This window comes from Melospiza georgiana, chromosome 29, assembly GCF_028018845.1.
Source record: "Melospiza georgiana isolate bMelGeo1 chromosome 29, bMelGeo1.pri, whole genome shotgun sequence".
Lineage (NCBI taxonomy): Eukaryota > Metazoa > Chordata > Aves > Passeriformes > Passerellidae > Melospiza > Melospiza georgiana.
In genome coordinates this window covers 241,526-269,321 of record NC_080458.1, presented here as the reverse complement: position 1 = coordinate 269,321, position 27,796 = coordinate 241,526, and the positions used below count along the sequence as shown (strand labels likewise).

The following is a 27,796-nucleotide window of genomic DNA, read 5'->3' as shown; positions in this document are numbered from 1 at the left end:
TATAGAGGGTTTTTTATGGGGTCGCTGAGCCTTTTTATGGCTTTGAGCCCCTATAGAGAAGCCCTGAGGAGTTTCTGAAGGGATTCTATAGGATTTATATGGGACTATTAACTGTCCCTATAACTGCGGGACACCCCCGGCCCTTCTCCTTCCATTTCCGCTTCCCTCCAGAACCTTTTCACCGCCGCACTACCCGCGGTGCTCACAAATTGCGGTTCCCCAGTGGCCACTTCCGGGTGGCGCCGGTGGTGCGGCCGTCGCTGTCGCTTGTCGCGACAGGGAGGAGGCCTGGCCCTGTCGGGAGTCGCCGCTCGCTGTTGCGATGAGGGTGGAGGCGGTGCTGCGGCTCTGCTCGCGCCTGGAGCTCCGGTACCAGCAGGGACAGCGACCGGAACCTGGAATCCGCGAATATTTTTATTACGTAGATCACCAAGGACAGGTGAGGGGGGATTGGTAAGGGATCGATAAGGGATCGATAAGGGTTGGGGGGTCGGGAGGGGGTTCTGGGCAACGGATCCCGCCTGGATTCTGGACAGACCGCGAAAAAATCGCAGGGAGGATCCCACAGAAAACCCGGGAGGATCCTGATCAAATCCCAAAATAATTCCGGATTGTTATAAATTGAGCCCACAACTTGCCAAGTAAAATCAATTGAGAATTTATTGATTACAGCGGGCAAAGCAATAAGCAAATCAGCGCTGGGCGACAGGGGAGTCTCCGCTCCGCCACTGCCGCACTCTTCTGATATTTCGTGGAGTTCTTACACAGTCCTGCTCCCGGGTTGTTGTGTAGTACTCTGCATATTCTTCTTTTGTTTCTAGGTGGTCATAGTCCACCTCCCGGAGGTCTGAAGATGAAGGTTGGTATTTTTCCTTTGTCTGATTCCCGGAATTTTAAGCTCAATCTACTGAGTTCCTGGAATCTTAAGTTTACTGAGCGGATAAACTAATATTGTGTTATCAATCATAGCAAGCCCACCACCCAACAGTGTACTAAGCAGATAAACAAATGTTTGTGGAACCCATTGTCTTTGGTTTCACCTTCCTTATCCTTTTAAGTCTGGAAATTTATTAGGCAACAGTCTTACTGGAATAACTGTCAGCTTTGATGAACAAACCTAAAGTTTTAACTCATTACACGGATTAAACCCAGGTTAAACCCAGATTAAACCCAGATTAAACCCAGATTAAACCTGTATCAAACGCAAATAAATCCCAAACAAATCCCAGCTGGATCCTGGCCAGATCCCACACAAATCCCGCTCAGATTCCAAAGGAATCCCAAAAAAACCTTTCCATGGACTCGGGGCAGATCCCAAAACAATCCTAAAATTTCCTGGGCAAATCCCAGCTGGATCCCCCTAAAAAAAACCACCAAAAGGATCCAGGACAGATCCCAAATGCATCCCAGAGATAAATTCCAGGTTTTTTGGGGAAAACTCACCCTTTTCCTGCTTTTTCTGCAGCTTTTCCTGGATGACACCAAAGTCAAGAACTTCATCACCTTCTTCAAAGGTACTGCCCTAATTAACCTGATTAATTTAATCTCTTTTTAATTTGGAGCTGAATATTTATTTGGATTCGTTACTAATTGAGATTTGAGCCTTCATTAGGATTTAATCCTTAATTTTAGGTGGGACTGCCTAATTTGCATATAAATATTTAATTAATTAATAATTTCCTGATTAATTAATAATTTCCTCAGTCATTAATTTCCCTAATTATTTTCCTAATTAGTTAATTAAGAAATATTTCTTAAGTTAAAAAATTAATTTTTATGAAGCATTTTCCCTTCCCAATTCTTCTTTCCCTTCCCAGTTCTTCCTTTCCTTCATCCATAAAATTCCCAAAGAACTTCACAAAAACCTCCAAAAAACCCCGGAAAAACAACAAAAAAAAAATCCACAAAAACCACCAGAAAACCCCAAAAAAACCCACCAAAAAAACCCACAAACAACACTGGAAAACGCTCAAAAAAAAGCCTCAAAAAACCCCCAAAACCCACTACAAAAATCACCAATAAAAACCCAAATAACCACTGGAAAAACCTTCAATAAAGTCCCTGAAAAATCCAAAAAACCCCCAAAAACCCCACAATACACTGAAAAAAACCCCAAAAAAACCACCAGTAAACTACCAGAAAAAAACCTAAAAAATTCCCTAAAGGCCTCGGAAATCACCACAAAACCCTCCAAAAGACGCCGCAAGGACCCAAAAAAACCCACCAAAAAAACCCTTCAAAAAACCCCAAAAAAGCCTCAGAAAACCCCAAAACCCACTACAAAAAACACCAACCCCCACCCCCCCCCCCAAATAACCACTGGAAAACCCTGCAAAAAAGCCTCCAAATATCTAAGAAACACCACAAAACCCCCAAAATACATTGAATCAAAATCAAGAAATGCCCTAAAAAAACCAGAAAACTGCAAGAAATAAAAACTTAGTAAAACCTAAAAAAACCCCAAAAGGCCCCAGAAACCACCTCAAAAAACCCTCAAAACCCACTACAAAAATCACCAATAAAAACCCAAATAACCACTGGAAAAACCTTCAATAAAGTCCCTGAAAAATCCAAAAAACCCCACAATACACTGAAAAAAAACCCAGAAAAACCCCAAAAAAACACCAGTAAACTACCAGAAAAAAACCTAAAAAATTCCCTAAAGGCCTCAGAAATCACCACAAAACCCTCCAAAAGACGCCGCAAGAACCCAAAAAAACCCACCAAAAAAACCCTTCAAAAAACCCCAAAAAAGCCTCAGAAAACCCCAAAACCCACTACAAAAAACACCAACCCCCACCCCCTCCCCAAATAACCACTGGAAAACCCTGCAAAAAAGCCTCCAAAAATCTAAGAAACACCACAAAACCCCCAAAATACATTGAATCAAAATCAAGAAATGCCCTAAAAAAACCAGAAAACTGCAAGAAATAAAAACTTAGTAAAACCTAAAAAAACCCCAAAAGGCCCCGGAAACCACCTCACAAATCACCACAAAACCCCAAAAAAAACCACCGGAAAACCAGAAAAACCATCAAGTAAACATAAAAAATCTCCCAAAACGATACAGAAAAACTCCAAAAAAACTGAAAAATCCCGTCATGAAAGGCTAAAAAAAAAAAAAGAAACCAAAACCTACCAAAGAAACACCCCAAAAAACCCACTGAAAAAGTCTCCCAAGAAACTCTGGAAAACCCACCAAAAAAACTCCAAAACCTCCGCAAAAAACCCCAAAACTCTCAATAAACTCAATTTAAAAACTCAAAATACCCCAATAAAAATCCGTAATAAACCACTTGAAAATCCCCAAAAAACCCCAAAAAGACCCCAGAAAAAAACCAAAAACCACCCTGAAACCCCTAAAAAAACTCCACGAAACTTACCAAAAAACCAACAGAAAACCTCCTAAAATCCACCAGAAAAGCCAAAAAGATCTCAACAAAAACCTCTTAAAAATCTCTAAAAACCATCCGCAAAACCAAAAACACCCACCAAAAAAAAATCCCCAAAACCACCAAAAATCACCCAAACCCCCCCCCCCCCCAAAAAAAAGACACCATAAAAACCCCAAAACCCACCACACAAACTTCAAAAAAACTGCCAAAGACCCCAAAAAAACACTGGAAAACTCCAAAGAAATCTCAAAATACCAATGGAAAAACACCCAAAAAACCTGGGAAAAAACCTAAAAACCCCCCAAAAATGCAAAAACTGACCAAAAAATATTGCATGGAAAGCACCAAAAAAGACCCCAAAAAAACTTCACAGAAACCTCCAAAAAATTCAAAAACCTCCAAAATACTTTCCAAAACCAATAGAAAAACCACCAAAAAAAAACGCCAAAACCACCAAAACAATGTGAAAAAACCCCAAAAATCCACCAGAAAAGCCCAAAAAAATCGCCACCAAAACCCATCAACAAGACCACATAAACCCACCAAAAAAAAGCCCAAAAAAACCCCCAAAACCACCAGAAAAACCTCAAAAAACCCACAAAAACACTCCAGAAGCGCAACAGAAAAACCCCAAAGAAACCCCAATATACTATTGGAAAAACCTTTAAAAACTCCTAAAAAACAACTCAAAAATCACAAAAAAAATACAGAAAACCCACCAATAACACTTCAAAAATCATGACAAAACCACCAAAAAATGGCAGAAAACCATCTAAAACACCCCAAAAATCTGCCAAAAACCACCAAAAAATCCCCCAAGAAACCCTACTAAACCACCATTAAACAATACTGGAAAAACCCCACATAACACAGGAAAACCCTAAAAGAAAAACCAAAAAACCACCACGTAAAACCTCAAAAAAAAGCCCTGTAAGACCCCAAAGAGGCACCAGAAAAACCCCAAAGAAACCCACAAATATCACAGGAAAATCCCCAAAAATCACCCAAAAAACCTGGAAAAAATCTCAAAAATCACCTAAATAATTCCAGAAAAACCACCAATAAAACCCAAGAAAATCTCAATGAAAACCCCCCAAAAATGGCAAAAATCCATCCAAAACCCACCAAAAAACTGTCAAAACCCACCAAAAATGCCTACTAAATCATTATGAAAGACCACTTGAACAACCCCAAATAAGACAGGAAAAACTCCCAAAAAACCCCAAAACGACCACTAAAACCACCAAAACACCATTAAAAACACCCCAAACAAATCTCCACATAAACTCCAAAAAAAAACCACAAAGAAGCATCCAAAACACCCCCAAAATTGGCAAAAAACTCGCTAAAAAGCCCTACAAAACTACCAAAAAACCACCACAAAACCCCCAAATTAGACTAAACCCCCCCCCCAAAAAAAAAAAACCAAAAAGACACAAAAAAACCCCTAGAAACACCACAAAAACCTCAAAAATACCTGCAAAAGACTCCAGAGTAGCACCAGAAAAACCCTAAAGAAACCCCAAATACCACTGGAAAAACCCCAAAAAACACTCAGAAAGACACTAGAAAACCCTCAAAACCCCCCCAAAAACCTGAAAAATAAGGGAAAAATTACCAAAAAGATCCCAAAAAACCACCAATAACACCCCAAAAATTCTCCCTGAAATCCCAAAAAAATTGTGAAAAACCATCCAAAAGAACCCATAAACTGTCCAAAAAATGACCGAAAAACCCTACTAAGCCTCTATTAAAAAACACTGGGAAAAGCCAAAATAAGACTGGAAAAACACCAAAAACAACCCTAAAACCACCATAAAAATACCAAAAAACACTGAAAACACCCTACAAATAAAACCCAGAAAACCGTCAGGAAACCCCAAAAAATCTCCACAAATTCTCCACAAAATCGCCAAAGAAAACCTCTTTACACAACTCCCCCAAAATCCCTGTCACTGATCGCAGAATTTTTCCCCCAGACATCGGATTCCTCTCCTTCTTCCGGCACCTGGAGCAGAACCGCAGCGGGCGTTACCAGGAGCACTTCCTCTTCCTGTCGCGCTGCGGCCGCGAGCGGAATTTCCTTCGCTGCTCCGACCTTCCCGTGGTTTTCACCCAAATCCTGCCTGGCCCCGGTGGCAATTCCCTGCTGTCCTACTGCAGGAGCGGCTCCGAGCTGGTGGTGCCCTTCCAGCCGGGAATGTTGGCCGTGTGCCCGCGCAACGGGCGCCTCTACCCCCCCGCGCTGGAGAGGGTCGGTGGCGTTGGGTTGGTGCGTTGGGCCCTGGCCCAAGAGTTGAGCTCGGGGTTTTGCTTCCAGGACGGGCCCCAGCAGCCCCGAGGCATTTGCTTTGGCAGGGGAAGGAGCATCAGGTCTCCGGGGAAATCCTGTGAATGCTGCGGGCAGAGAAATCGGGATCGGAGGTTGGAGCTGCAATTTCTGCCTCGTGAATAGCTGAAAATCAGAATAAACTCGGTCCTGCAGTCATTAAATTCACTGATTAATTAATTATAGATTCTATTTTTGATTTAAATAATTAATTTCAGCAAGCATTTCCTTTCCCAATTTTGCTTTTCTGTCATCTCTAAAATTCTCAGAAAACCCCAAAAAAATTCCATGAAAACTGCCAAAAAACTCTCAAAAAACTTTGGAAAAAGACCCAAAAAGACACTGGAAAAACCCTAAAAACTACCACAAAAATCATTTTAAAAACCCAAAAAAACCTCCCAAAAACCCACTGGAAAACTCAAAAAAACCCTCCTAAAATAACCCCAAAAGGACACTGATAAAATACCAAAAACCACCACCAAAACCCTAAAAAAAGCCACCAAAAAGCCCACTAGAAAACCCCAAATAGAAGTCCATAAAAAACTCAAAAAAACCCCAAATAACCACAGGAAAACACCAGGAAAACCCAAAAAAACCCAAAAGACCACCAAAACGCCTACCAAACAACCCCAAAAAACACTGGAGAACCCCCAAAACAACAACAAAAAACCACCAAAAAAACGCCTAAAAGAGCACCAAGAAAGCCCCAAAAAACCCCAAAAAAACCCCGTAAACCACCAGGAAAGCCCCAGTAAAACCCCCAAAACCCACTGGAAAACTCAAAAATAAACCGCAAAAAAACCCCAAAACAACACTGAAAAAAATACCAAAAACCACCACCAAAACCCTAAAAAAGCCACTAAAAAACAACCCAGAAAACCCCAGTAAACCCCAAAATAAACTCCATAAAAACCCCAAAAAACAACCCCAAATAACCACAGGAAAACCCAGAAAAACCACCCAAAAAACTCCAGACAGCCCCAACAAAAAACTCCATGAAAATCATCAGGAAAACCCAAATAAAAAATAAAAGACCACCAACAACCCCAGCAAAACTAATCCCAAAAACCATTGGAAAACCCCAAAAACAACCCCAAAAATCACCAAAAAAACCCCAAGAAACCCTCAAAAAATCACCAAAACCCCTAAAAAGCCCGCTGGAAAACTACTGAAAAAGCCACCAAAACACTGAAGTAATACCAAAAACCACCACCAAAAAAACCCCAAAAACCCTGAAAAAGCCACCAAAAAACAACCCCAGCAAACCCCAAATAAAACTCCATATAAACCTCAAAAAAAACCCAAATAACCACAGGAAAACCCCAAAAACACCCTTACAAAAACTAAGAAAAACCACCCATAAAACCCCAGACAGCCCCAACAAAAAAACTCGATGAAAACCATCAGGAAAACCCAAAAAAAACCCCTAAAAGACCACCAAAAAACCCAGAAAACTAACACAAAAAAACCCACAAAAAAAAAAAAAACACCACAAAACCCCCAAAAACAACAACAACAACAACAAAAATTCCAAAACCTACCAAGAAAGCCCCAAAAAGCCCCAAAAAATCCCCCAAAAAACCCTAAAAAATCCTGTTGAGAGTCGTTGGGGTTGGGTTAGTGCGTTGGGCCCTGGCCCAAGAGTTGAGCTCAGGATTTCGCTCCCAGGACAGGCCCCAAAAGAAACTCCATAACAACCTCAAAAAAGCCCCAAATAACCACAGGAAAACCACCCAAAAAACCCCAGTCAGCCCCAATTAAAAACTCCATGAAAATCATGGAAAAACCCCAAAAACACGCTAAAAGACCACCAAAACTAACCCCAAAAAACACTGGAAAACCCCCAAAACAACAACAAAAAACACCAAAAAAACCCACCCCAAAAAAAACACAAAAAAACCCAAAAAAAACCAAAAAAAAAACCACAAAAAAAAAAAAAAAAAAAAAACAAAAACCAAAAACCCTAAAAAAATACTGAAAAAAACCCCAAAAATGCTATTTTTGATTTAAATAATTAATTTCAGGAGGGGTTTCCTCCTTGCCCAATTCTTCTTTTTTCTCATCTCTAAAATTCCCAGCAAATCCTAAAAAACCTTCCTTCTTTAAATTCTGCATTTGGGGATTTGGTATGGAGGATTTGGGATGAAGGATTTGATTTGGGGGATTTGAGATTAAGGAATTTGGGATTTGGGGTAAAGGAGTTGGGATTTTTGGATCAAGGATTTGGGATGAAAGATTCGGGAATTTGGGATGGGGCATTTCAGAATTTGGGATGAAGGATTTAGGAACTTTGAATGAAGGGTTTGGAAGGAAAGGTTTAGGGGATTTGGCAATTTGTGGATTTGAGTTGAAGGATTTGGGAACTTTGGATCAAGGATTTGGGGATTTGGGATGAAGGGTTTGGGGGATTTGGGATGGGGGATTTGGGAATTTAGGATGGGAGATTTGAGATGAAGGATTTGGGGTGAAGGGTTTGGGAGAAGGGTTTGGGGATTTGGGATGAAGGGTTTGGTATGAAGGATTTGGGAACTTTGGATCAAGGATTTGGGAATTTGGGATGAAGGATTATAGGGATTTGGGATGAAGGATTTGGGAACTTTGGATCAAGGATTTGGGATGAAGGACTTGGGGGATTTGGCGATTTGTGGATTTGGGATGAAGGATTTGGGAACTTTGGATCAAGGACTTGGTAGTTTGGGATGAAGGATTTGGGAATTTGGGATGAAGGGTTTGGGGATTTTGGGGGGGGGTTGATAGAAATTGAGTGGTGACAACTAATTAATTAATAACCAATTTCTGCTAAATAATTAATTAATATTTATTTCATACTTAAATAATGTCCCATACGAATTAAAAACTTTGGGATTGGGGTGGGAAAACACCAAAATTGGATGGAAAAACATCGGAATGAGGGGGAAAACCCTAAAATAAAACACAAAACACCAGGATGGGGTGAAAAAATATAAAAACCAGACAGAAAAGCACCAAAATAAAGGAAAAAAAATGGGATGAGGCGGAATTTTGGGATGAAGGATTTGGATTTTGGGATGAAGGATTTGGATTTTGGGATGAAGAATTTGGAATTAAGGTGTTGGAGCTTTTCCACCATGGAGGCTCCAAGCTTTTCCCAAATCACAAGGAGAAGAAGTCCAAGCTTCCGTGGCTGTAGGGGTTGGAAGTCCATACGAGGTCACTCCTGGAATTCGCCAACATTCGGCAAAACTCAACGTCGGCTGCCGCCAAAAGTTCCTCGTCCACCGGTTCCTCAAAATTCCAGGCGGATTCCGGCAGCGGCGGCTCCGGCTTGCAGCAATCCACGGAAAGGCATAGACGACCAGGTGGAGGTCGCGCAGCTCCAAGGTTTTCTGGAGCAGATCCTTGAGCATGGCCGTGGACAGGGGATTGCCGTGGACTCCCAGGAAACACAGGCGCGAGCAGCGGCGCAGCGTCGGCAGCAGCGCATCCAGATGGGAGTCGGCCATGCAGCATTCCATGAGATCCAGGTGCAGCAGTGAGGCTGAGGTTTCCTCCAGGAGCAGCCGCAGAGGCTCCAGGAGGCCCTGGGAGAAGTCATGGCCGCTCAGGTCCAAGCGCTTGAGGCCGGAGCGTGGAAGCTTTGGGAGAGGAAGGCGAGGTCGGTGGGAACGAGGGAGCAGAAGGCCAATTCCAAGCTTTCCAACGGAGACTGGAGGTCGCTGGAGGGAGGGAAAAGGGAGAGGTGAAGATTGGTTGGGATTTGTGGGCAATGAGAGCTGGGATTGCATCCATCTCTGTCTTGGGAAAGAGCTCCCAAGACCATCAAGGTCAAGGTTTGAGAATGATGGAATTGTGAAGTCAAGTAGTGGAGTTATGGAATGACTGTGGTTGGGAAAGATATCCAAAAACATTGAGTTTGACCTGTGAAAATCCTGGGATTTTGGAATGATGGGATCATGGGATTGCGGGATGGGTGAGGTTGGGAAAGAGCTCCAAGACCATCAAGTCTGACCTCTAAAAATCCTGGTGTTTTTGGAAGGATGGGATTGTGGGATTGTGAGATAGGTGAGGTTGGGAAAGGTCTTCAAGAACATTGAGTTTGACCTCTGAAAATCCTGGGATTTTGGTATGATGGGATCATGGAGTTATGGAATTATGGATCTCATGGAGTAGCGGGGTCATGGAATCATGGAATTATGGAATGCCTGAGGTTGGGGAAAACCTCCAAGACTATCAAGTTCAAGGATTGAAAATCATGAAATTATGGAATGTGGAATCATGGAGTTCTGGAATCATAATTAATGGAATTCTGGAATGTAGGATCATGGGACGCTGGGATCCCAGAGTTCTGGAGTCATGGAGAGACTCTTTGGCAGAGGAAGAGGAGGTCGGTGGGAACGAGGGAGCAGAAGACCAATTCCAAGCTTTCCAATGGAGCCTGCAGGTCACTGGAGGGAGGGAAAAAGGAGAGGTGAGGATTGGTTGGGATTCACAGGGAGAATGTGGGGAAAGATCTCCAAGAGCATCAAGTTTGACCTCTGAAAATCCTGGGATTTTGGAGTGATGGGATCATGGAGTTATGGAATGACTGAAGTTGGGAAAGAGCTCCAAGAACATTGAGTGTGACCTCTGAAAATCTTGGGATTTCGGAGTAATGGGGTCATGGAATCAGGGAATTACTCAGGTCAGGAAAGATCTCCAAGACCATCAAGTTCAAGGTTTGAGAATCATGGAATTAGGGGATCACAGAGCCATGGAATTGTGGGATGGGTGAGGTTGAGAAAGAACTCCTAGAACATCGAGTTCAACCTCTGAAAATCCTGGGAGTTTGGAGTTATGGGGTCATGGAATCATGGAATCACTTAGGTCAGGAAAGGTCTCCAGGACCATCAAGGTCATGGTTTGAGAATCATGGAATTATGGGACCATGGGGTCATGGAATTCTGGAATCAAATTGTGGAATTATGGAGTGGCTGAGGTTGGGAAAGAGCTCCAAGAACATCAAGTTCAACCTCTGAAAATCCTGGGATTTTGGAGTGATGGGATCATGGAGTTATGGAATGACTCAGGTTGGGAAAGATCTCCAAACCCATCAAGTCCAAGGTTTGAGAATCATGGAATTATGGGATCACAGAGCCATGGAACTGTGGAATGACTGAGGTTGAGAAAGAGCTCCAAGAACATCAGGTTTGACCTCTGAAAATCCTGGGATTTTGGAGTTATGGGGTCATGGAATTGTGGAATGACTCAGGTTGGGAAAGATCGCCAAGACCGTCAAATTGAAGGTTTGAAAATCATGGAATTCTGGGATCATGGAGTCATGGAATTGTGGAATCAAATAATGGAATTATGGAGTTACTCAGGTTGGGAAAGGTCTCCAACACCATCAGGTTTGACATCTGAAGATCATGGGATCATGGCGTTATGGAATGGCTTAGGTTGGGGGAAACCTCCAAGACCCATCAAGTTCAAGGTTTGAAAATCATGAAATTATGGGATCATGGAGTCATGGAATTGTGGAATGACTCAAGTTGGGAAAGGTCTCCAAGAACATCGAGTTTGAACTCTGAAAATCCTGGGAGTTTGGAGTTATGGGATCATGGAGTTATGGAATGAGTGAGATTGGGAAAGAGCTCCAAGAATATCAAGTTCAAGGTTTGAGAATAATGGAATTATGGGTTCACAGAGCCATGGAATTGTGGAATGGCTGAGATTGGGAAAGAGCTCCAAGAAAACCAAGTTTGACCTCTGAAAATCCTTGGATTTTGGAATGATGGTATCTTGGAGTTATGGAATGGCTGAGGTTGGGAAAGATCTCCAGGAACATCAAGGTCAAAGTTGGAGAATCATGGAATTATGGGATCATGGAATTGTGGAATCAAATAATGGGATTATGGAATTACTGAGGTTGGGAAAGGTCTCCAACACCATCAGGTTTGACATCTGAGGATCATGGGATCATGGACTTATGGAATTATGGATCCATGAGATTATGGGGTCATGGAGTTGTGTGGTCGTGGAATTGGGGAATTATGGATTGGCTGAGATTGGGGAAAACCTCCAGGACTATCAAGTTCAAGCTCTGAAATTAATGGAATTACAGAATGATGGGATCATGGAGTTCTGGGATCATGGGATCTGGGATCATAATTCATGGAATTGTGGAATGTGGGATCATGGAATGTTGGGATCCCAGAGTTCTGGAGCCTTGAAGAGACTCTTTGGCAGAGGAAGGCGATGTCGGCGGGAACGATGGAGCAGAAGGCCAATTCCAAGCTTTCCAACGGAGCCTGCAGGTCGCTGGAGGGAGGGAAAAGGGAGAGGCGAGGATTGGTTGGGATTCACGGGGGAAATGTGGGGAAAGATCTCCAAGAACATCAAGTTTGACGTCTGAAAATCCTGGGATTTGGGAACGATTGGATCATGGAGTTATGGAATAGCTGAGGTTGGGGAAAACCTCCAAGACCATCAAGTTCAAGGTTTGAAACTCGTGGAATTATGAGATCACAGTGTTACATGGCTTTGCAAGGGTTCCTCAGGGTGAGAGAGACAGACGAGAATCTTGGTCTCATGATCAGAAGGCTGGATTTATTATTTTGTGATATATAATACATTATGACTATACTAAAAGGAATACAGAGAAAAGTTCAGAAGCTATTAAGCTAAGAATAGAATAGAAATAGGAATGAATAACAAAGTTCTGTGTCCAGGCAGAAAGCAAGGACAAACTCTCCCGTGAGTGGTCAGCAAATCCAAACACTCACAGAAGACCAATCACAGATGCACCTGTTACATTCCACAGCAGCAGATAATAATTGTTTACATTTTTCTTCTGAGGCCTCCGCTTCCCAGAAGAGGAAAACTCCTAAAAGAAAGGATTTTTATGAAAGAATGTCCGTGACATCTTACCTTTCCAAATTATATAAATTAAAAAGAAAAATGCTGATGTGGAATGAACAGGAAATTTCTTCACCTGTATAACATATAATACTAACAAATCACTAAAACAATCTTACAATCTAAGAAAATGCAAAAAACAACACAAAGAAAATTCAAGTCCAAGCAGCTGAGTTTCAGGAACAGTCCATGGGCTGAAAATGTTCCTCTTGGAAAGACCTGAAAGTCCTTTTTGGTCCTGAAACAGGCTTTCTGCAAAAAGTCCCATCAATAGTTATCAAAAACCATTGACGGTCATAAAACAATTTCAAACAATTTGAACAATTTGTGGAATGTCCTTTTCTGGCCCTTCAATGCTTCAATGCTTCAGAGCTGCTGCCAGCTATTTCAATCTTTTTTAATTTAATTTTTAATATTTTTTTTTCTATCGAAAAGAGCAGCAGCAGCAAAGCAGCCAGAGCCAGAGAAAGAAAGGCCCTGGGGGCCCTGGCCCTTTAACGGACCATGAACCCCAAAGATGGCCCACAAAAGCCGGGCCAGGACCGGTAGGAGAAACCACAACTCCCAGAGACATCAGGAGGCCACACAGTGGCCCTGGCCCAGAAACTTCCTGAGCCCAACATCCCAGGCCAAACCCATGAAGCAGCCTCTGCATTCCCACAGGCCTGCACCCTGCTGCCAGTACAAAGGCAGCACGGGTGGTGAGACGCTTCCTTTCCCCAAAACCACTGAGGCATGCCAGCAGCAGGGAAACAGAAGCCTTCCCCAGAAATCCCGTCTTGGGTCTGGAGATGTTTGTTCCTCACAGCAAACAAGCCATGGTCTCTTCCAGCTGTGCCCTCTCCCTCTGCAATTAAAATGCATCAGGTGTGTCTCCCATCTGCCTCATGGCACCACCCCCTCTGGGCTGGGGACCAAAGGCAGAACTCTGGGGACGCACCTGCCCCCTGCACCTGCGCCGCTAGGGCGCAAGAGAAACGGCAGAGATGGCAACCTCTAAGGGACAGCAGCTGACCAAAAACTCCCCAACCCGCCGAGAATGCTCATCTTGAAAGCAGGCAGGCGGGCTGCCCCCCGGCCCCCAGCTGTTGGGCCACACCGGTTCCATGGAAGGAGTGGCTGATGCCCTCTTCCCCTGTCCCAGCTCGCCCCACAGGGGCTGCAGGGGCAGCCCCGGGACAACCCGAAACACTCGGGGGGGAAATCACGCTGGGTGTAGGAGTGGCTGCGGGCTGCTCCGAGGGTCCCGTGGGTTCGGCGCTGCCTTCAGCACCATCCGGAACAGGGACTGTCTAGGCTTCAGGCGGCGGGGAGGCCGGTGGAAGCGGCTGGGGGGCCAAGGGGGCTGGAGAGGATTCCTCCTCCGCTGAGCCGGAAGCTGCAGACGCGTCTTCGTTGCCTAGCAACAGTGGCTCAGCTGCCGGAAACGACCCTGCTGTGTCCCTTGGCTCTGAAAGCGGCGGCAGGCAAGGCGCGGGGTCGGCGCTGTCTTCTGCCGCTGACTCTGAGGTCAGCCATGGAGATGCAGTCGCCGGCGGAACGCACATGGACAGCGGCAAAACAGCCGGGAGGGGTGGCGGTGAAACAGCCGGGAGGGGCTGCGGTGGAGAATCGCTGTTGCCTAGCAACATCAGCGCAGGCAGGGAAACCAGCGGAGGCGGAGGCAGGATCGCCCGGAGAGGTGGCCACGCCAGCGGGGCAGGTTTTGGAGGTGTCCGCAGCGCTGGCAGGGGCGGGGGGGCCTCGGAGACTGGTACCACCCCCATCTCTGAGCGGGGCGGGGTCCGAGAGGCCGGCTGTGGCAGCACCGCCCACTCCCATCCCCCTGGAGAGAGAGAAGAGGGGGGAAGAGACCGCTCCATCTGCGCACGCTCGGGAGAAAGAGTTAAAAAAAACCTTCTTCTCATGGCGAAGTTTCACCGCCCCCCCGCCGGGGGGCAGGGGGGGCTGGAAAGCAGCATCTCATCCCCCTTTCAAAAGGTCTTCTCCCGCTGGGAATGGAGGAAAGGGAACTTGCCCTGTGCAATTAGCAATCCAGGAAAAAACAGCTGCTCTCCGCTTCAAAACTGGAAAGAGCTTTCTTAAATGCTGGGTAGACGGGAGGGAATCCGCACCCCTGACCCCAAACGAATCGGAAAAAGGAGTCCATGCACTCCCATACAAAAACATCCAAGGCAAATAGCACATCAGTAAAGAATCCAAAAAACTTTGCCCATTGAAAGAACTCATAGAGATCTGTTTCTGACAGGAAAAGTCCATCCTCTTCATCCCATTTTTGCCAGAGGGCAATAAGGTTCTTCTCTGAAGGAGAGAAATGAACCTCATTGTCCAGAGGGGACATTCCCCATATGAACAGCCACAAACTACGAAAGGCTGGTTCATCAGGAAGGGAAAAGCCAACAGTACCTTTTGAAACAGTCCAGCAAGCTCTGGCCAGCTCCACGGTTCTGCTGCTCTTTTCAAACATCTTCCGGGAAGGGTTTCAGGTTCACTTATGGTCAGCCTTGGCTGTGAACTCTGTCCAAATCAGGATCTTCAGTTCTTCAGCTCCTGGCTTGAATCCACTTCTGTGGTCACTTCTAAAGCAACCATCAAATGCTACACATACAGGATTTTAGCCAGTGCAGCAATTTGCTCCTCTGGTCTTATCAAATTAATATTTGTCCTTACACGAGGGGTCCACCAAATGTTACATGGCTTTGCAAGGGTTCCTCAGGGTGAGAGAGATAGACGAGAATCTTGGTCTCATGATCAGAAGGCTGGATTTATTATTTTATGATATATAATACATCATGACTATACTAAAAGGAATACAGAGAAAAGTTCAGAAGCTGCTAAGCTAAGAATAGAATAAGAATCTAAAAACAAGAGAGCTCTCTGTGAATCTGTCCCCGAGCTTGGTCCTGTGATTGGCCCTTAATTGTACACATGGAACATGAGCCAATCACAGGTGCACCTATTGCATTCCACATCAGCAGATAATTATTCTTTACATTCTCTTTCTGGGGCCTCAGCTTCCCAGAAGAGGAAAACTCCAAAAAGAAAGGATGTTTATGAAAGAATGTCCGTGACAGTCTGTGACAGGGCTGAGACCAGAGCCCAGTGGATTCTGTATCTACCATCACCTGTTGGGACAAAAAGGGCACTGATCTGCGCCTCGGTGTGGCTGATCTCAAAGCCCATCCTGTTGTGTCCTGAATGGGGGCAACAGCTTGTCTGGGCCTCAGGCTGGCTCTGGCTTCTTCCCATCAGTGCCTGTCGGTGCTCATGCTTGGGCTTTGCCAGCCTTGTTGTGGTCGCTGCCCTGTCCCTGAGGGCTGGAGGGACTGCAGAGGCTGGAGCCTTCCTTAGCTGGGAGAGGGGCATCTTTGAGCTCAGCCTGCTCATAAACAGGTCAGTGTACTGATGCTGAAAGCCCCATCGGGATCAGTTATAGCTTGAGCTGCTCTGGTTTACAAATGGGAAGGCATTCCTTTGGCAAACTGCTGAAAGGTGGGGAAGATGTTCTTCTCTCCTGGGAATGCATCTCCCCGTGCTTTGTTTCCTGTCAAGAGAACTCTTCAAAGGTCTGTACAAAATCAGTCTCTGTGCTGGCCACCTGTGCTGCAGAGCTATCTGCCTGGTTGTGGTTGTTGTTACCCAGATGACCACAAAGGGCTCAGAGCTCCAGGCACTGGGGCTACCTTTTGTATCTCCTGGAAGCTGGGATCTCTGCTTTAAAGTCAGCATCTTGCATTTTGTTTTCCTCAGGGAGAATGGTGAACCCCACTGAAAATCCCCTGATGAAATACACCCATCTGAAATATATTGGCAGCGGGTGAGTCCAACAGCAGTTACTCCTGCACAACTAATGGCCAGGTGTTTTTCTGGTGGAATGTCTATCCAGCGTGAAGTCAGGCCAGCTGCAAAGATGTTCACACACTGGGGATAGATTGTCCCATCTCTCAATGCTGCTCAGAATTTGTGAGTGGGCTCAGAAGGCATTGTCAGAGATGCCTTGCTACCAAAGTCTTGCCTGCATCAAGGAACGGGACCTGGAAGGTCTCCTTGTCTCTCAAGTGTGGGACAGCTCTGTTAATTTCTTTAGCATTTTTTGTATGTCTCAAAATCATACTGGCACACTAATGAAAAAAGAAGATACTTGTTTGCCTGAAAGAGCAACCTACACCCTATCAAAGCTGTGAGATAGCAGTTCCCAGGAACAATTATTTCCCCTGGTTTGAAGAAGGAAACACTCTGTGGTCAGGATAGGAACCACACTTTACAAAGTGAAACCTAAGAGGAAAGACTAAACTCCCTTCAGAAGTTGAACCCCAGTGCTTCAGGAACAGGCCCAGTGCCCATGCACTTGAGAGGAAAATGCATAATCTGCCTTCTGGCAGAGCCCTCCTGCATCCCGCAGGTTTTGACACTTCCAGCAGAGATCTCCTGTGTGGGCTAGCTTTCACTGCAAGATCTAAATGGCTTCTCCTTTCTCTGCTTCTGTTTTGTTTCTAGGACTTTTGGAGATGTTTAAAGAGCACTGGACACTGCCACAGGAGGAGAGGTAAATGTCAACAGCACCTGCAGACTCTGCTGCACTCGAGGGCTTTCCCCTATGGTGTGAGCGGTGGCTGGAGCTTTGGGCAGAGCTGTGCTGAAAAGGCACAAGAAGCAAAGACTGGTGCCAGCCCACAAAACACATTTGGGACTTTGTCCTCCTGAGCTGCCAGAAGTAAGGCAAGGAGGGCAGCGGTTCTTTTCAGAGAAGGATGCACTCACTCACTCTCCATTGCTAAAACAAAGGTGGTGCCTTCAAGCACCTCACTGCTCTTTGGGGCTACAGCTTCAGAGTCCTGAATTCTCATTTCTGGCTGCCAGCAAATCCATGTGAAAGTTACTGGTAGTTCCTTAGCCACCTGCAGTGCTGCACTTGGGAACTGCACATAGGGAAAGTTCTGCAAGGTGTCCCTGAAAGCCCTAAGCCCTGTCCATATCACAAGATGTATCCACAGAGTATTAAGGCATGGATTACTTCTTCTGAATCCTAGAAAGAGCAGCAGAGAGTGTGGTCAGAGGTTTGTGGGTGATAGTTGAGACATCACTGTTACCAAGTGGACAAGGCAAAATTACAGTGGCCCCAGGTGTCCTGTAACTGGCTCCCAAGGGAGCAGAGAAATAGACTGTTGGAATGTCAGTTCCTAATTACTGCAGTGCCTAATCACAAGGCAGTTTTGCACATCTCAGCTGTGTCATTGCAAAAATCACTCGCTCCACGTGCCTTGTAGTCTCGTGCCGCCAACCTCTCAAGTTACTGATTTTCAATGTCGTTTTAGGTGGCAATAAAAAAAATAAATCTTCAAGGAGTGAGGAGGAAGGAGCTAACCTTTAACGAAATAATGATCATGAAGAGGTATAGGAGTCCCAATGTTGTGAGTTATTTAGACAGGTGAGAGGTCATGGTCTTATCCCATGAATGTGCATTTACATACAGCAAACATGAGAGTTTAAAAACCCACTTTGGTCAGTGGCAGAAGGTAGAGCTGTTAATTTTTATTTATTCATATTTCTCTACTCATCTCCAATGGATGAGAAGAGAGTGCATCTTGTCTGCATGAGTCTTCTCTGGCACACCTACTTTGATAATTATTCCAAAATTATTCAAAACCTGAATCTGCTGTAACTTCCTAACTCAATAGCCTGGAAGTTCACTGCCTCCACATTTATTTGGGATTGATTTTTTAAAGTTTCTTAAGTGCTGATGAACCATCCTAAAGTGAATTTCCCTTGGATTGTTTCCCCTCTTTGCCATTGCTATGCATGCCAGGAAGACTAGGTGCTTATTTCCAGAAACACCACGCCTGACACGTTTTTTATCTGGGCTGTTTCTAAACTGGACTTTTCATTTGCTGCCCATCTAAGACATCTCCTTTTATACCGCTGTGTCTTTCTCTTTGAGACTGCACAGATTGCAAATAATGCACAGCCAAGAGGGAATATCTATTCCTTTGATTCTGTCCTTGTAACAAAGGCATCTGGAAATAAGAAACCTGGAAGCAAAAATTTAACGTAGCCATGCATGTTCGTCTACATGCCCTTGTTTCCTTCTTTCAGCTACCTTCTGAGCGAGGAACTCTTGCTGCTTATGGAGTACATGGATGGAGGCATTCTGAGTGATGTCATCAGCCAGACCTGCCTGTCTGAAGATGAGATGGCAGCCATCAGTCGGGAGGTCAGCAATCCCATCTGTGTTTCCAAGGGCTTGGGCAGGATTGTCTGGGAAACAGGGGCTCAGAGCTGGAGTGGTTTCCTGTGCCAAGCTTTGTTTCTGTGTTGCTGGTATGCTATGGGCAAGTAAAAGCATCTCAAGTGAAAGGCCTGCCAGTGCCCCTGCACTCCCTGTACTCAGTGCCAATACACTTATCTCCTGCTGTTGAATTCTTGCTCTGCCTCTTGTATTTGTATTTGCTGTTCTCCAGCTTGCCTCTCTAAATGTTTGCCTGGAGTCTGTCTTCACTGCATTCCTTGCCTGTAAAAGCAAAGGTGCTGGTGGCAGGATTTGAAATGATTAGCAAAGAAAAAAGAGAGAGACCCATTTCTCTCAGTCCTCAGCTAAAAAGAATAGGAGTACAGCCAAAATGCTCTTTGCTTCTGAGCACATGCACTGCAGCAGGAGTCATCCTGGCTGGTTGGCAGGGGACAGCCTACAACAGCAGGTGCTGTTCCTCTTTCAAAAGTTGACATGCCTTTCCTCAGAAAGGTCCTGCTCTGCAGGTGTTAGAGCAGCAAGCTCTTCCTCTCAGTGGCCATTACTGTTCTGCCATTATTCCCCATTCCCCCAGAGAGGGAATCTTTTAGATTCTTTGTTTCTTTCTTGAAATCACATCACTCGTTTTTGCCCACCACTTTCTGTTTTCTCTCTCAGTGCCTGCAAGGACTGGATTTTCTTCATTCAAACGATGTGATCCATCAAGATGTGAAGAGCAGCAACATCCTTCTCAGAACTGACGGTTCTGTCAAGCTGGGTCAGTATATTCTTGGTCAGGTGCAGCGTTCCAGGGATGTGGGTGTGGAGCTGCTTGGAGTGACTGCCAGCTCCCCAAAAATGGTGCTGGTGGCAGTGCAGGGACCCCTGCTGCAAGCTGAGGGCACAGTTGCAACGTGCACAGAGGTATAAGGAACCACAAGCAGTCAAGAGTGGCATTGCTCTGTGTGTCCCTTCCAGAGGGAAGGAGTTACAAGTCTAAAGTTTCCAAAGAACAAAAGCCACTGCTGGAGGCAGTGTAAAAAATGGGGGGACTTTTTAAGTCACCAATGCCAGGAGATTCAACAGCACATTTTCAAACTTCTACTGGGAAATTCTTTTGCTTGCTTTCCTAATTGCACAAAATTCAAATAAAACCAGTATTTTGCTTTCTCCTCAGCTGATTTTGGCCTCTCTACTCAGCTCACTCCTGAGCAGAGCAGACGGGACAGTGCTCGCTAACCGGGACTCCTTGGTGGATGGCGCCTGAAGTGGTGACAGGTCAACCATATGGCCCCAAAGTGGACATATGGTTTTTTGGAATTGTGGGGATTGAAATGATAGAACAAGAACCTCCTTACTTGAGCAAAAGTTCTGGCATGGTAAGGAGCAAATACTCACTGATCCCACTGTCTTTCTCACCTGTCCCCTGTCCTGCGTGCCGTTGGACAAAATCCCATTGCCATCTGCTGGAACTACTTCCACCAATATCCCTGCAACACATCAGCATCTGCTCTAGTTTTGGTTGCATCGGTGGGTAACTCAAGCCTTATCACATGCAAACAAACTCCATTCTTAGGCAACACCTTCCTGTGGGTTATAAGTGGTTCCAGTTCTTTTGTCTGTGGAGATGGCCCCAGTAACAGGAAACAAGCATCTTAGAACTTCCGTTATCTTTCCATAAATAAAGGAATGAAACCCAAACCCAACAAAGTTTCTAAAACTGGGGTCTTTAGAGAGGAACCTAACCCACTGTGCAGTTGCTTCTCACTGGGAAACATGCCTGAAACCTGGGCATGAGGGTGTAAATGCCAAAGAGTCTCTTCTGCTTCTTGTGCAGTGCTGCTGCACTGCATTTAGTGACCGTGTTTCTCTCCTAGCCCAAGGAACGTTCTCTGTGTCACCAAGCCGAAGCCTGGTGTATTGGAGATCCTGCCAAAACCTCCTGTTTGTTTTCTGACAATTTCTGGAATGGGTCTACCACTAATGTATTGACTTGAGTAGCCAAATGAGCAGAGGTTTACCATAGGAATGGCACCTCTCCTTCTTCTGACCATGAAAATTTCTCTTTTGAAAAATGGGAAGCTGAAATTTTCAGACTGCTGAGAGACAGAGCTGCAGGTGTCTCCTGTGTGTCCAAGCAGGCATTTTCATCCCAATACATTTGTGCAGGCATCTTAATGTGTCTGTGTTGAAGATGAGATTGTAAATGTTTGTTTCATTACCTGGGGATTAACTGATGGATTTCCTTTCTTTCCTTCCAATTCCCATTGTTTTCAAGAACAGCAAAAAAAGCTTGATGAGTTTTGTTCTATGGCAGCTGTGCTTAAAGGACCAACAAGTACTGCAGAGATGCCTTTCCTGTACTAATCCTTGAAATTTGTGTAGCAAAGTCCCTCTTCCAAAAAGCCTCTCAAGCTGGTGTGAATCCTCAGAGAAGCAAATGTTCTTGTGGTGATGTAGTTCCTACTAACTAGGTCAGTCAATGAAATCAACTGCCAAGGCAAGATCTGTGGGATGGTGGAAAAGCTGTGGCTGCATTGGGGTTTGGGGTTTTTGTTGGTAAAGTCATCTCTGGGTGTCTGCCAGGGCAGAAACTGCCACTGCAGAGCAGAGGTTAAACAAAGGGATCTGGGAGAGCACTTAGAGATGTGAAAGCAGTGGGTGGAGCCTCGTGGTTTTTTTTTTCCAGGCTCAACACCTGATAGCCACAGTGGGGACCCCAAAGCTGCAGCAGCCCAAGCTCCTCTCAGCTTTGCTGCGTGACTTCCTGAGCTGCTGCCTGCAGAGAGATGAGGAGCGGTGCTGGTCTGCCAAGGAGCTCCTGCAGGTAAAATGTGAAGGGGGTGCAGGTGAAACAGGCTCTGAGGGATGGGCTCCTCCTCCACTCAAGTCCAAGGCATCAGATGAGCCCTCTTCCTCCTCACCTCCACTCTTGGTGCTCTTCAGATTAAAACGGTGAGGAATCCTAGACTGGGCTGGGCTGGCAGGGCCCTGTAAAGGTCCTCTGGTTCACGTGTCCTGCAATGAGCAGGGACGTCTTTAAAGAGATCAGGTTGCTCAGAGCCCTTTGCCACCGGAGCCAGAGTGGTTGCAGGGATGGGGCACCTACAAGCTCTTGGGGCAAGCTGTGCCAGGGTTCCACCATGCTCCAAGTAAAGAAGTTCTTCCTTAGACCTACTCTGATTAGATGCCCTTTGTGTTTAAAAATATTTGTCCATATCCTATTGTAACTGGCCCTGTTAAAAAAGATGTCTTCCACTTTCTTCAAAGCCACTCTGAAGTCTTGGAAAGTGGCAATAAAGTCTCGCTAGGGCCTGTTCTTCACAAAACTGAAAAACTCCACCTCTCTCCTCATTTCCTGAGAGGAGAGGTGCTCTGTCCTCTGAGTGTTTCTGTTGCCCTCTTTTGTGATTTGGTGGGGTGTTCAGTTTTATCTAATGGCAAAAGAATTGAAGTAGAGCAATGCAGGGTACAGAGACATGAAATGGTGGTGGAGGAACCCAAGGAAGCCAGTCCCATCTGAGCAGTCAGAGATTTGGCTGTGGGCAGGAGGGGCTGTGGGGGGCTCACTGTGAGCCTCTGAGGGGCCCTGGTTTGTGCCCCCCCGCCCACCCTTAGAGGTTTCTGCCACGCAAACAGGGACAGCTGGGAGGGACTTGTCCCAGCCCCATCTGCTGCCTGGCACGCTCAAGCAGATGGGAACTGCGCCAGGGTTACTGCCAGATTGTGTGGCAGAGAGGAACTGCAGGACCCAGTGCCACTGGGCTGGCCCTGCTGGGAAGGAAGGTGCCATCCAGCACACGAGGACATGGGCATGGAAAGGTAGACACTGCTTTCTGTCCCTGTGGGAATTAGCACAGTGCCTGTCTTTGAAAGGCAGGGACCTATGTGAGCCCTTGGAGTTTCCTGAAAGGAAGAAAACCCAGGGACAGAAAGCACCATTTCTAGAGCACTGGCAGGGCAAAAATCCCAGCGTGATGAAGACATCACAATAAACAGATAAGTGGGATTCTGGGCCACATTTGCCCGTGATGGCAAGGTCTTGCTCATTGGGGATGACTGGGGAGCAGATGGTCCCATTGCTCTTCTTTCTGGGTCTTGCTAGGAACTTGATGTATCCTGATTGAGTCTCTGAAGCACTGAACTTGGAAAGTAATGGTTCACTGTTCTTTATTGTATTTTTTTTTCCGGTGGACAGCATCTATTTGTAACTTCAGCCAAGCCAGCATTCATCCTGGCACAACTCATCAATTCAGTGAAGAAGAAGAATAGCCCTAACCCTAAACCCTAACCCTAAACCCTAACCCTAACCTTAAATGTTAACCCAAACCCAAACCCTAACCCTATCCCTATCCCTAATCCTTACCCTATCCCTAGCCCTTACCTTAACCCCAACCCTAAGCCTAAGCCTAAACCTAAGCCTAAGCCAAACCCTAACCCTAACCCTAGGAGATGAGAACGTAACAATCAAGTCAAGATGTTATCTCTGTTACCAATTTAGAGTAGGATTGTAGAGTAGGGTTGTTGAAGAGATTTGTAGCATAGGATTATAGATTAGGGTTGTAATTAATTAAAGTTTCTGAAACATCAACTCATTTGGAAGATTCTCCTCCTTCTGACCCCTTCAGAAAATTCAACATTTCCTTCTGAATTATCAGTTGTTTTTTATTGGTGCTAAGTCACACATATGGCTTCTTTTGTATGGTTTCATAAGTGAGGAGGGCTCTTCTTCATTCATCCTCTCCAGACCACACTGTCTTTGGAATATGACCCACTGGCTGGTTATGGCACAGCTGTATTTCTAGATGAGGCAGAAAGGGCAATGGCATTTGAAGGCAAAACCAAAGGAAGAATGAGGCAGCCCAAACATCTTGTGCAGATGCAGGCCTTCAGCTGTGACTGGAGAGCAATGGGGTTCCTGCCACTTGGATTTGTATCCCTAAATGCAATAATCTCTTTGGCTGGAGGAGAGCCTTGCTCAAGTGAGAAAGCAGAAAGATCAGAGAGGGTGCTTGGGAAGGTCTCCTGTGGTGCAGAGCTGTCAGCATCTGTGAGGTGAGAGCGGGCCCGGCCTTGCCCGGGCTTGAGCCCCAGCAGAGCCCTGGCAGAGGCCGGAGCAGCCTGAGCCCCGGCAGAGGCAGGCTGGAAGGAGGCCCTTGGAGCTGTAAGAGGCAGCAGCCAGGCCCTGGGTGCCTCTTGCTGGGAGCGGATGAATCCTCCGCTCTCAGAGCCCAGATGGCAGCTGGCTGCTGCCGAGGGGAAGTGCAGCCGTGCTGGGCACAGCCCGGCCTGGAGGCATTGGCCATCTGGAGTGTGCCCAGGAGCAGGGAAAGGCCAAGGGCAGCCGAGGGCTGCTGGGCTGGCTGAGGATTCCTCCTCTTCTGCCAGCTGCCCTGCAACTCCTGGCAAAGGTCAGCAGTGTGTGCAGCACTCTGGGCACCGGGGCAGGGAGCCGGGCTGCTCGGCAGGCTGGAGCACAGGGCAGCTCCTTCAGGCCCGGCACTTGTGCCAGGGAAGCGAGGCCAGCGTTAGGTAGGGACAGCTTGGCAGGGCCCATCTGCAGGAGCCAGCGCCTCACGCAGCTCTGGGAGGAAGCACCTGCAATCCTGCAGTTCTGCACTGAGCCAGAGCAAAGGTGTGAGATGCAGAGTGTTTGGCAGAAATATTCAGGCCCACCAGGCCAGCCTGCTTTGTGCTCTCTGGCGCAAAGCAAGGGCTGTGCAATGCAGCTCTGAGCTGCTGGGAGAGAGGCAGTCGAGGATGTGCCTGAGGTGAGTCAAGGGGTTAGCTGAAAATGTAATTAGGATAACTGAAAATGCAGATGAGTTGAGGAGCCAGCTGGGAATAGAATTGGGAAAGTAGAAGATTGCATGTTTTAGTTAAGATTTTCAAATGAGGTAAGAAGCTAAGTTAGTAATACAGCTAGCAGAAATCACATCCCTTAGTTAAAGAGTACCAAATATATTAGGAACATAAAGCTAGGAGTGCCAGGGGTAGAGAAAGCAATTGTGAAGAAGCAGATACCATAGAAATACCTTGCCTTAAGAATAATTGAACAGTTAGGAGAGGCTTGGACCATGAGCAGCAGGTCAAAAGGTCTTGCCAACTGGCCATGAGGAAGATGGCTTTCTTCCTCCCATACAACCACTTCCTCATTTCAAAATCCCACCAACCCAGTTAAGGGAATACAATTGCACAGCTGTAATAGATATTCAGCTGATAAAAACGCGAAGCAGGCAGGTGATAATTACGTATTACGCGTCCTTAGAAATCTAATGTAAAACCTTTTCTGTAGAAATAGAGAGCAGGAGTCTGCAACTCCTTCCTCGTGTCTTTGGAAACTAGTTCACATGTGACCAGGGCTGCAATAAATACCCTTCTTTTCTACTATAATTAGTTGAAGAGTCATCTGTCCATGCTTCAAGGGTTATGCTGGAGTAGTGAACTGATTTGGAAGGGAGCAGAAGAGTTTCAGCAGGCAATTTTTGGAAGAGATGGAAGCCTCTTGTGACTGAAGGGAAAGCTATTTGGAATGGAGTAATGATCCCAAAGTCTATACAATTCTATCTTTGTGTCTGAATTTAAATCAGAATGATTATAGATAGCTTCATGCAATTTGTCTACAAATTTATCAAAGTCTTCATTCTTTCTTTGACAAATCTGTGTAAAAGACATAGTGTGTAACTTATCTGGAAGTGCAAGGATAGCATTATATGCTAGTTGTTGGCTCATCTGTAAGACTTGATCAATGCTTCCAGCCTGGGCAGTGGCAGTAACCCAGGGTCCCTTGCCAAGTAACTGTTGTGCTCTTAAACTATACAGAGGATCACCCTGCACTCTAGGTCTTGCTGCTTCTTGAGCACACTTTTCCTCCCAGCTTTTATGACACATCACCTGCTAATGGGGTGGCATTCTAAGTCTTATTAGGGTATGCACATCAGCTGGAATTAATGTGTTAGATGGAAAAATATACTGCAGAAGTGACAGTGCACGTTGAGATTTTCAACCAAATTGTGAAATTGCAGCTCTCAACTTTCCTAAAATCTTCCAATTGAAAGGTTTTCAAACTCTACTTGCAGCATTAGTTACTACAGGAAAAGCTTCTACATCATTTGAGAGAAAAGTCCCTTCTACAAAAACTTCTACAATAACTGTTTTCTACTTTCATTTCTCTTTTGTGGAGATAAAGCTTGGCCTGCAATTCCTCGGAAAGCATTAGGAAGACCATGCTATTTTGGGAAATTGACACTGTTTGCCCCTAGCATTCAACAGATGCTTGACATCAGGCACAAATTCCAATGTCCAAAACGTAGTGTGCATCCATTAGGCTCAGACTGCAGCGATAATGTAGAATTGTGGAATTTGCCTTCAGTTAAATTGGCATCACTTTTTACACCAGGATTAGCTTCATCAAAGGCCCTTACATAATTCAAACGATTGGCCTGTTGGACAGGAAAACAAATTAACATTAGATCTGCAATACTGAATGAGCTTACCACTGTTTTAGGTATAATACACCATGCTGTGTTACAGGATAGGGCTGCTATAGATTTTTTGTTGCTAGCACAAGGAGGTGGGTCTGAAGATTTTGAAGGGATTTGTTGCATGAATCTCTCTGACCACTCTGAATCTATTCACAAGAAACTGTCATTGCTTAAGGAGAATGTGAAAAAGCTGACAGTTGTTTAGAATTCTTTTGATGAGTGACTAAAATCCTGGGGAATAACAGGCTGTCTCAAGGACTTTGTATGCTTTGGCATTATGTATTATTGCCTGTATTAGGTATTCTTGGCTATGTAATTAATAAAAAATTCTACATATTATTGTCTTGGTATTCTTTTTTCAATTCTGCTTATTGTGCCTTGCTTACTGTGCTGTGTGCAAAAAGCAATTGACCGTGCTTTTAAATCAGTCTGGCTTGTGCAAAAAAAAAAGCGGGGAACTGTTGAAGATATTTTGCAGGTTGAGGAGTTCTGGTAAGACAAGGGCCATATTTAGCCAATGTACTGAATCCAGCCTGCTTGTAATAATGGACAATGAACACGTTCACAAAGAATGAATTATGGACATAATCAGAAATGGGGTTGGTATGTCCTTGAAAAAGATACAAGAAGAAGAGTCATCAGGACTCAGCAAGTTTGTCAGCAAGCTTGGGAAAGTGAGCCAGGGGTGGCTAGACAACCCCAGCAAGATGAGTGAAAAATTAGGTAATCCAATCAGCATTCTATTTTAGTCGTGTGAACAGCTAGGATTAACCAATCATGTATTAGCTAGAGACACGTGGACAGTAGAGATTTATTATAAATAGAGTTTTTTAGGAATAATAAATTTAGCTTCACTGGATCATACTGGTCATGGTGTGATGTCCATGAACTTCCGCACCCCACACTTAAGAGTGTGTTGGTGCTGCCCAGGAAATGTACACATTTGGGGAAGTGCCCCTGGAAGAGAGGGGCTTGATTCCCAAGGAAACTGGTTTCCCAGGAGCCCCCAGTGATACAGGTGCAAGTGTCTCCATTTGACTCCCTGTGTTTCCTTCAGTCCTTGAGGCCCCACGCACTTGGCAGAGGGGCAGGGCAAGGATGTGAAGAGCAGCTTTGGCATCTGCCTGGGCCTGCAGAGACCAAGCTAGGCACCTGTGGCAGGGTTTGTTGCCCACCTTTGAGCACAGGTCTTAGCCAGATCCTGTTTGTCCGGCCAAGTGCCCCAAAGCTCTCTTGGGGAGCTGTGAATTCAAAGGCCTTGATGCACACATTCATGCCACCTCCCCTATCTGCTGTGTTTTAACTCTTGGCAAGATGTGTTTGCCCTGTGCTTGCTGGAGGCTGCTCTGTTCCAGAGCCAGCACCGAGCTAGACTGTGCTGGCCTGGCACTGTGGAGAGTCCTTCCCTGAGCATTTGGCTGGGCTTGGTGTGTCCAAGGCTGTCTTAGACACTTGGGTCAATGGATTTCTTCCAATCAGAGGCATTTTG

At 45.5% G+C, this 27,796-nt stretch overlaps 1 protein-coding gene across 5 annotated transcripts; it reads left to right on the top strand.

Annotated features, from left to right (window-relative positions):
• The first annotated feature begins 313 nt into the window (after nucleotides 1-313).
• LOC131094570 (UPF0598 protein C8orf82 homolog) lies at nucleotides 314-23,563 on the top strand. 5 transcript variants are annotated; one of them, XM_058042228.1, is made up of 8 exons: nucleotides 314-439; nucleotides 1,466-1,514; nucleotides 17,095-17,143; nucleotides 18,691-18,808; nucleotides 19,502-19,601; nucleotides 20,001-20,101; nucleotides 20,328-20,353; nucleotides 21,513-21,595. In XM_058042228.1, the coding sequence occupies exons 1-6, from the start codon at nucleotides 323-325 to the stop codon at nucleotides 20,060-20,062; spliced, it is 495 nt and encodes a 164-aa protein (XP_057898211.1). In that variant the 5' UTR covers nucleotides 314-322; the 3' UTR covers nucleotides 20,063-20,101; nucleotides 20,328-20,353; nucleotides 21,513-21,595. The 5 variants fall into 5 exon arrangements, with proteins under 5 accessions (XP_057898211.1, XP_057898210.1, XP_057898212.1 ...); XM_058042227.1 differs by having other exon boundaries at nucleotides 20,001-20,353; XM_058042229.1 differs by lacking the exons at nucleotides 20,001-20,101; nucleotides 20,328-20,353 and having other exon boundaries at nucleotides 18,703-18,808; nucleotides 21,513-23,563.
• Nucleotides 23,564-27,796: the final 4,233 nt, after the last annotated feature.

Excerpts from the sequence above, each read along its gene's own strand:
- LOC131094570 (XM_058042225.1), top strand. The coding sequence starts at position 323 with ATGAGGGTGGAGGCGGTGCTGCGGCTCTGCTCGCGCCTGGAGCTCCGG. Across the intron at positions 440-1,465 it reads ACGTAGATCACCAAGGACAG|CTTTTCCTGGATGACACCAA; the intron begins GTGAGGGGGGAT and ends CTTTTTCTGCAG. Across the intron at positions 1,515-5,374 it reads CTTCATCACCTTCTTCAAAG|ACATCGGATTCCTCTCCTTC; the intron begins GTACTGCCCTAA and ends TTTTTCCCCCAG.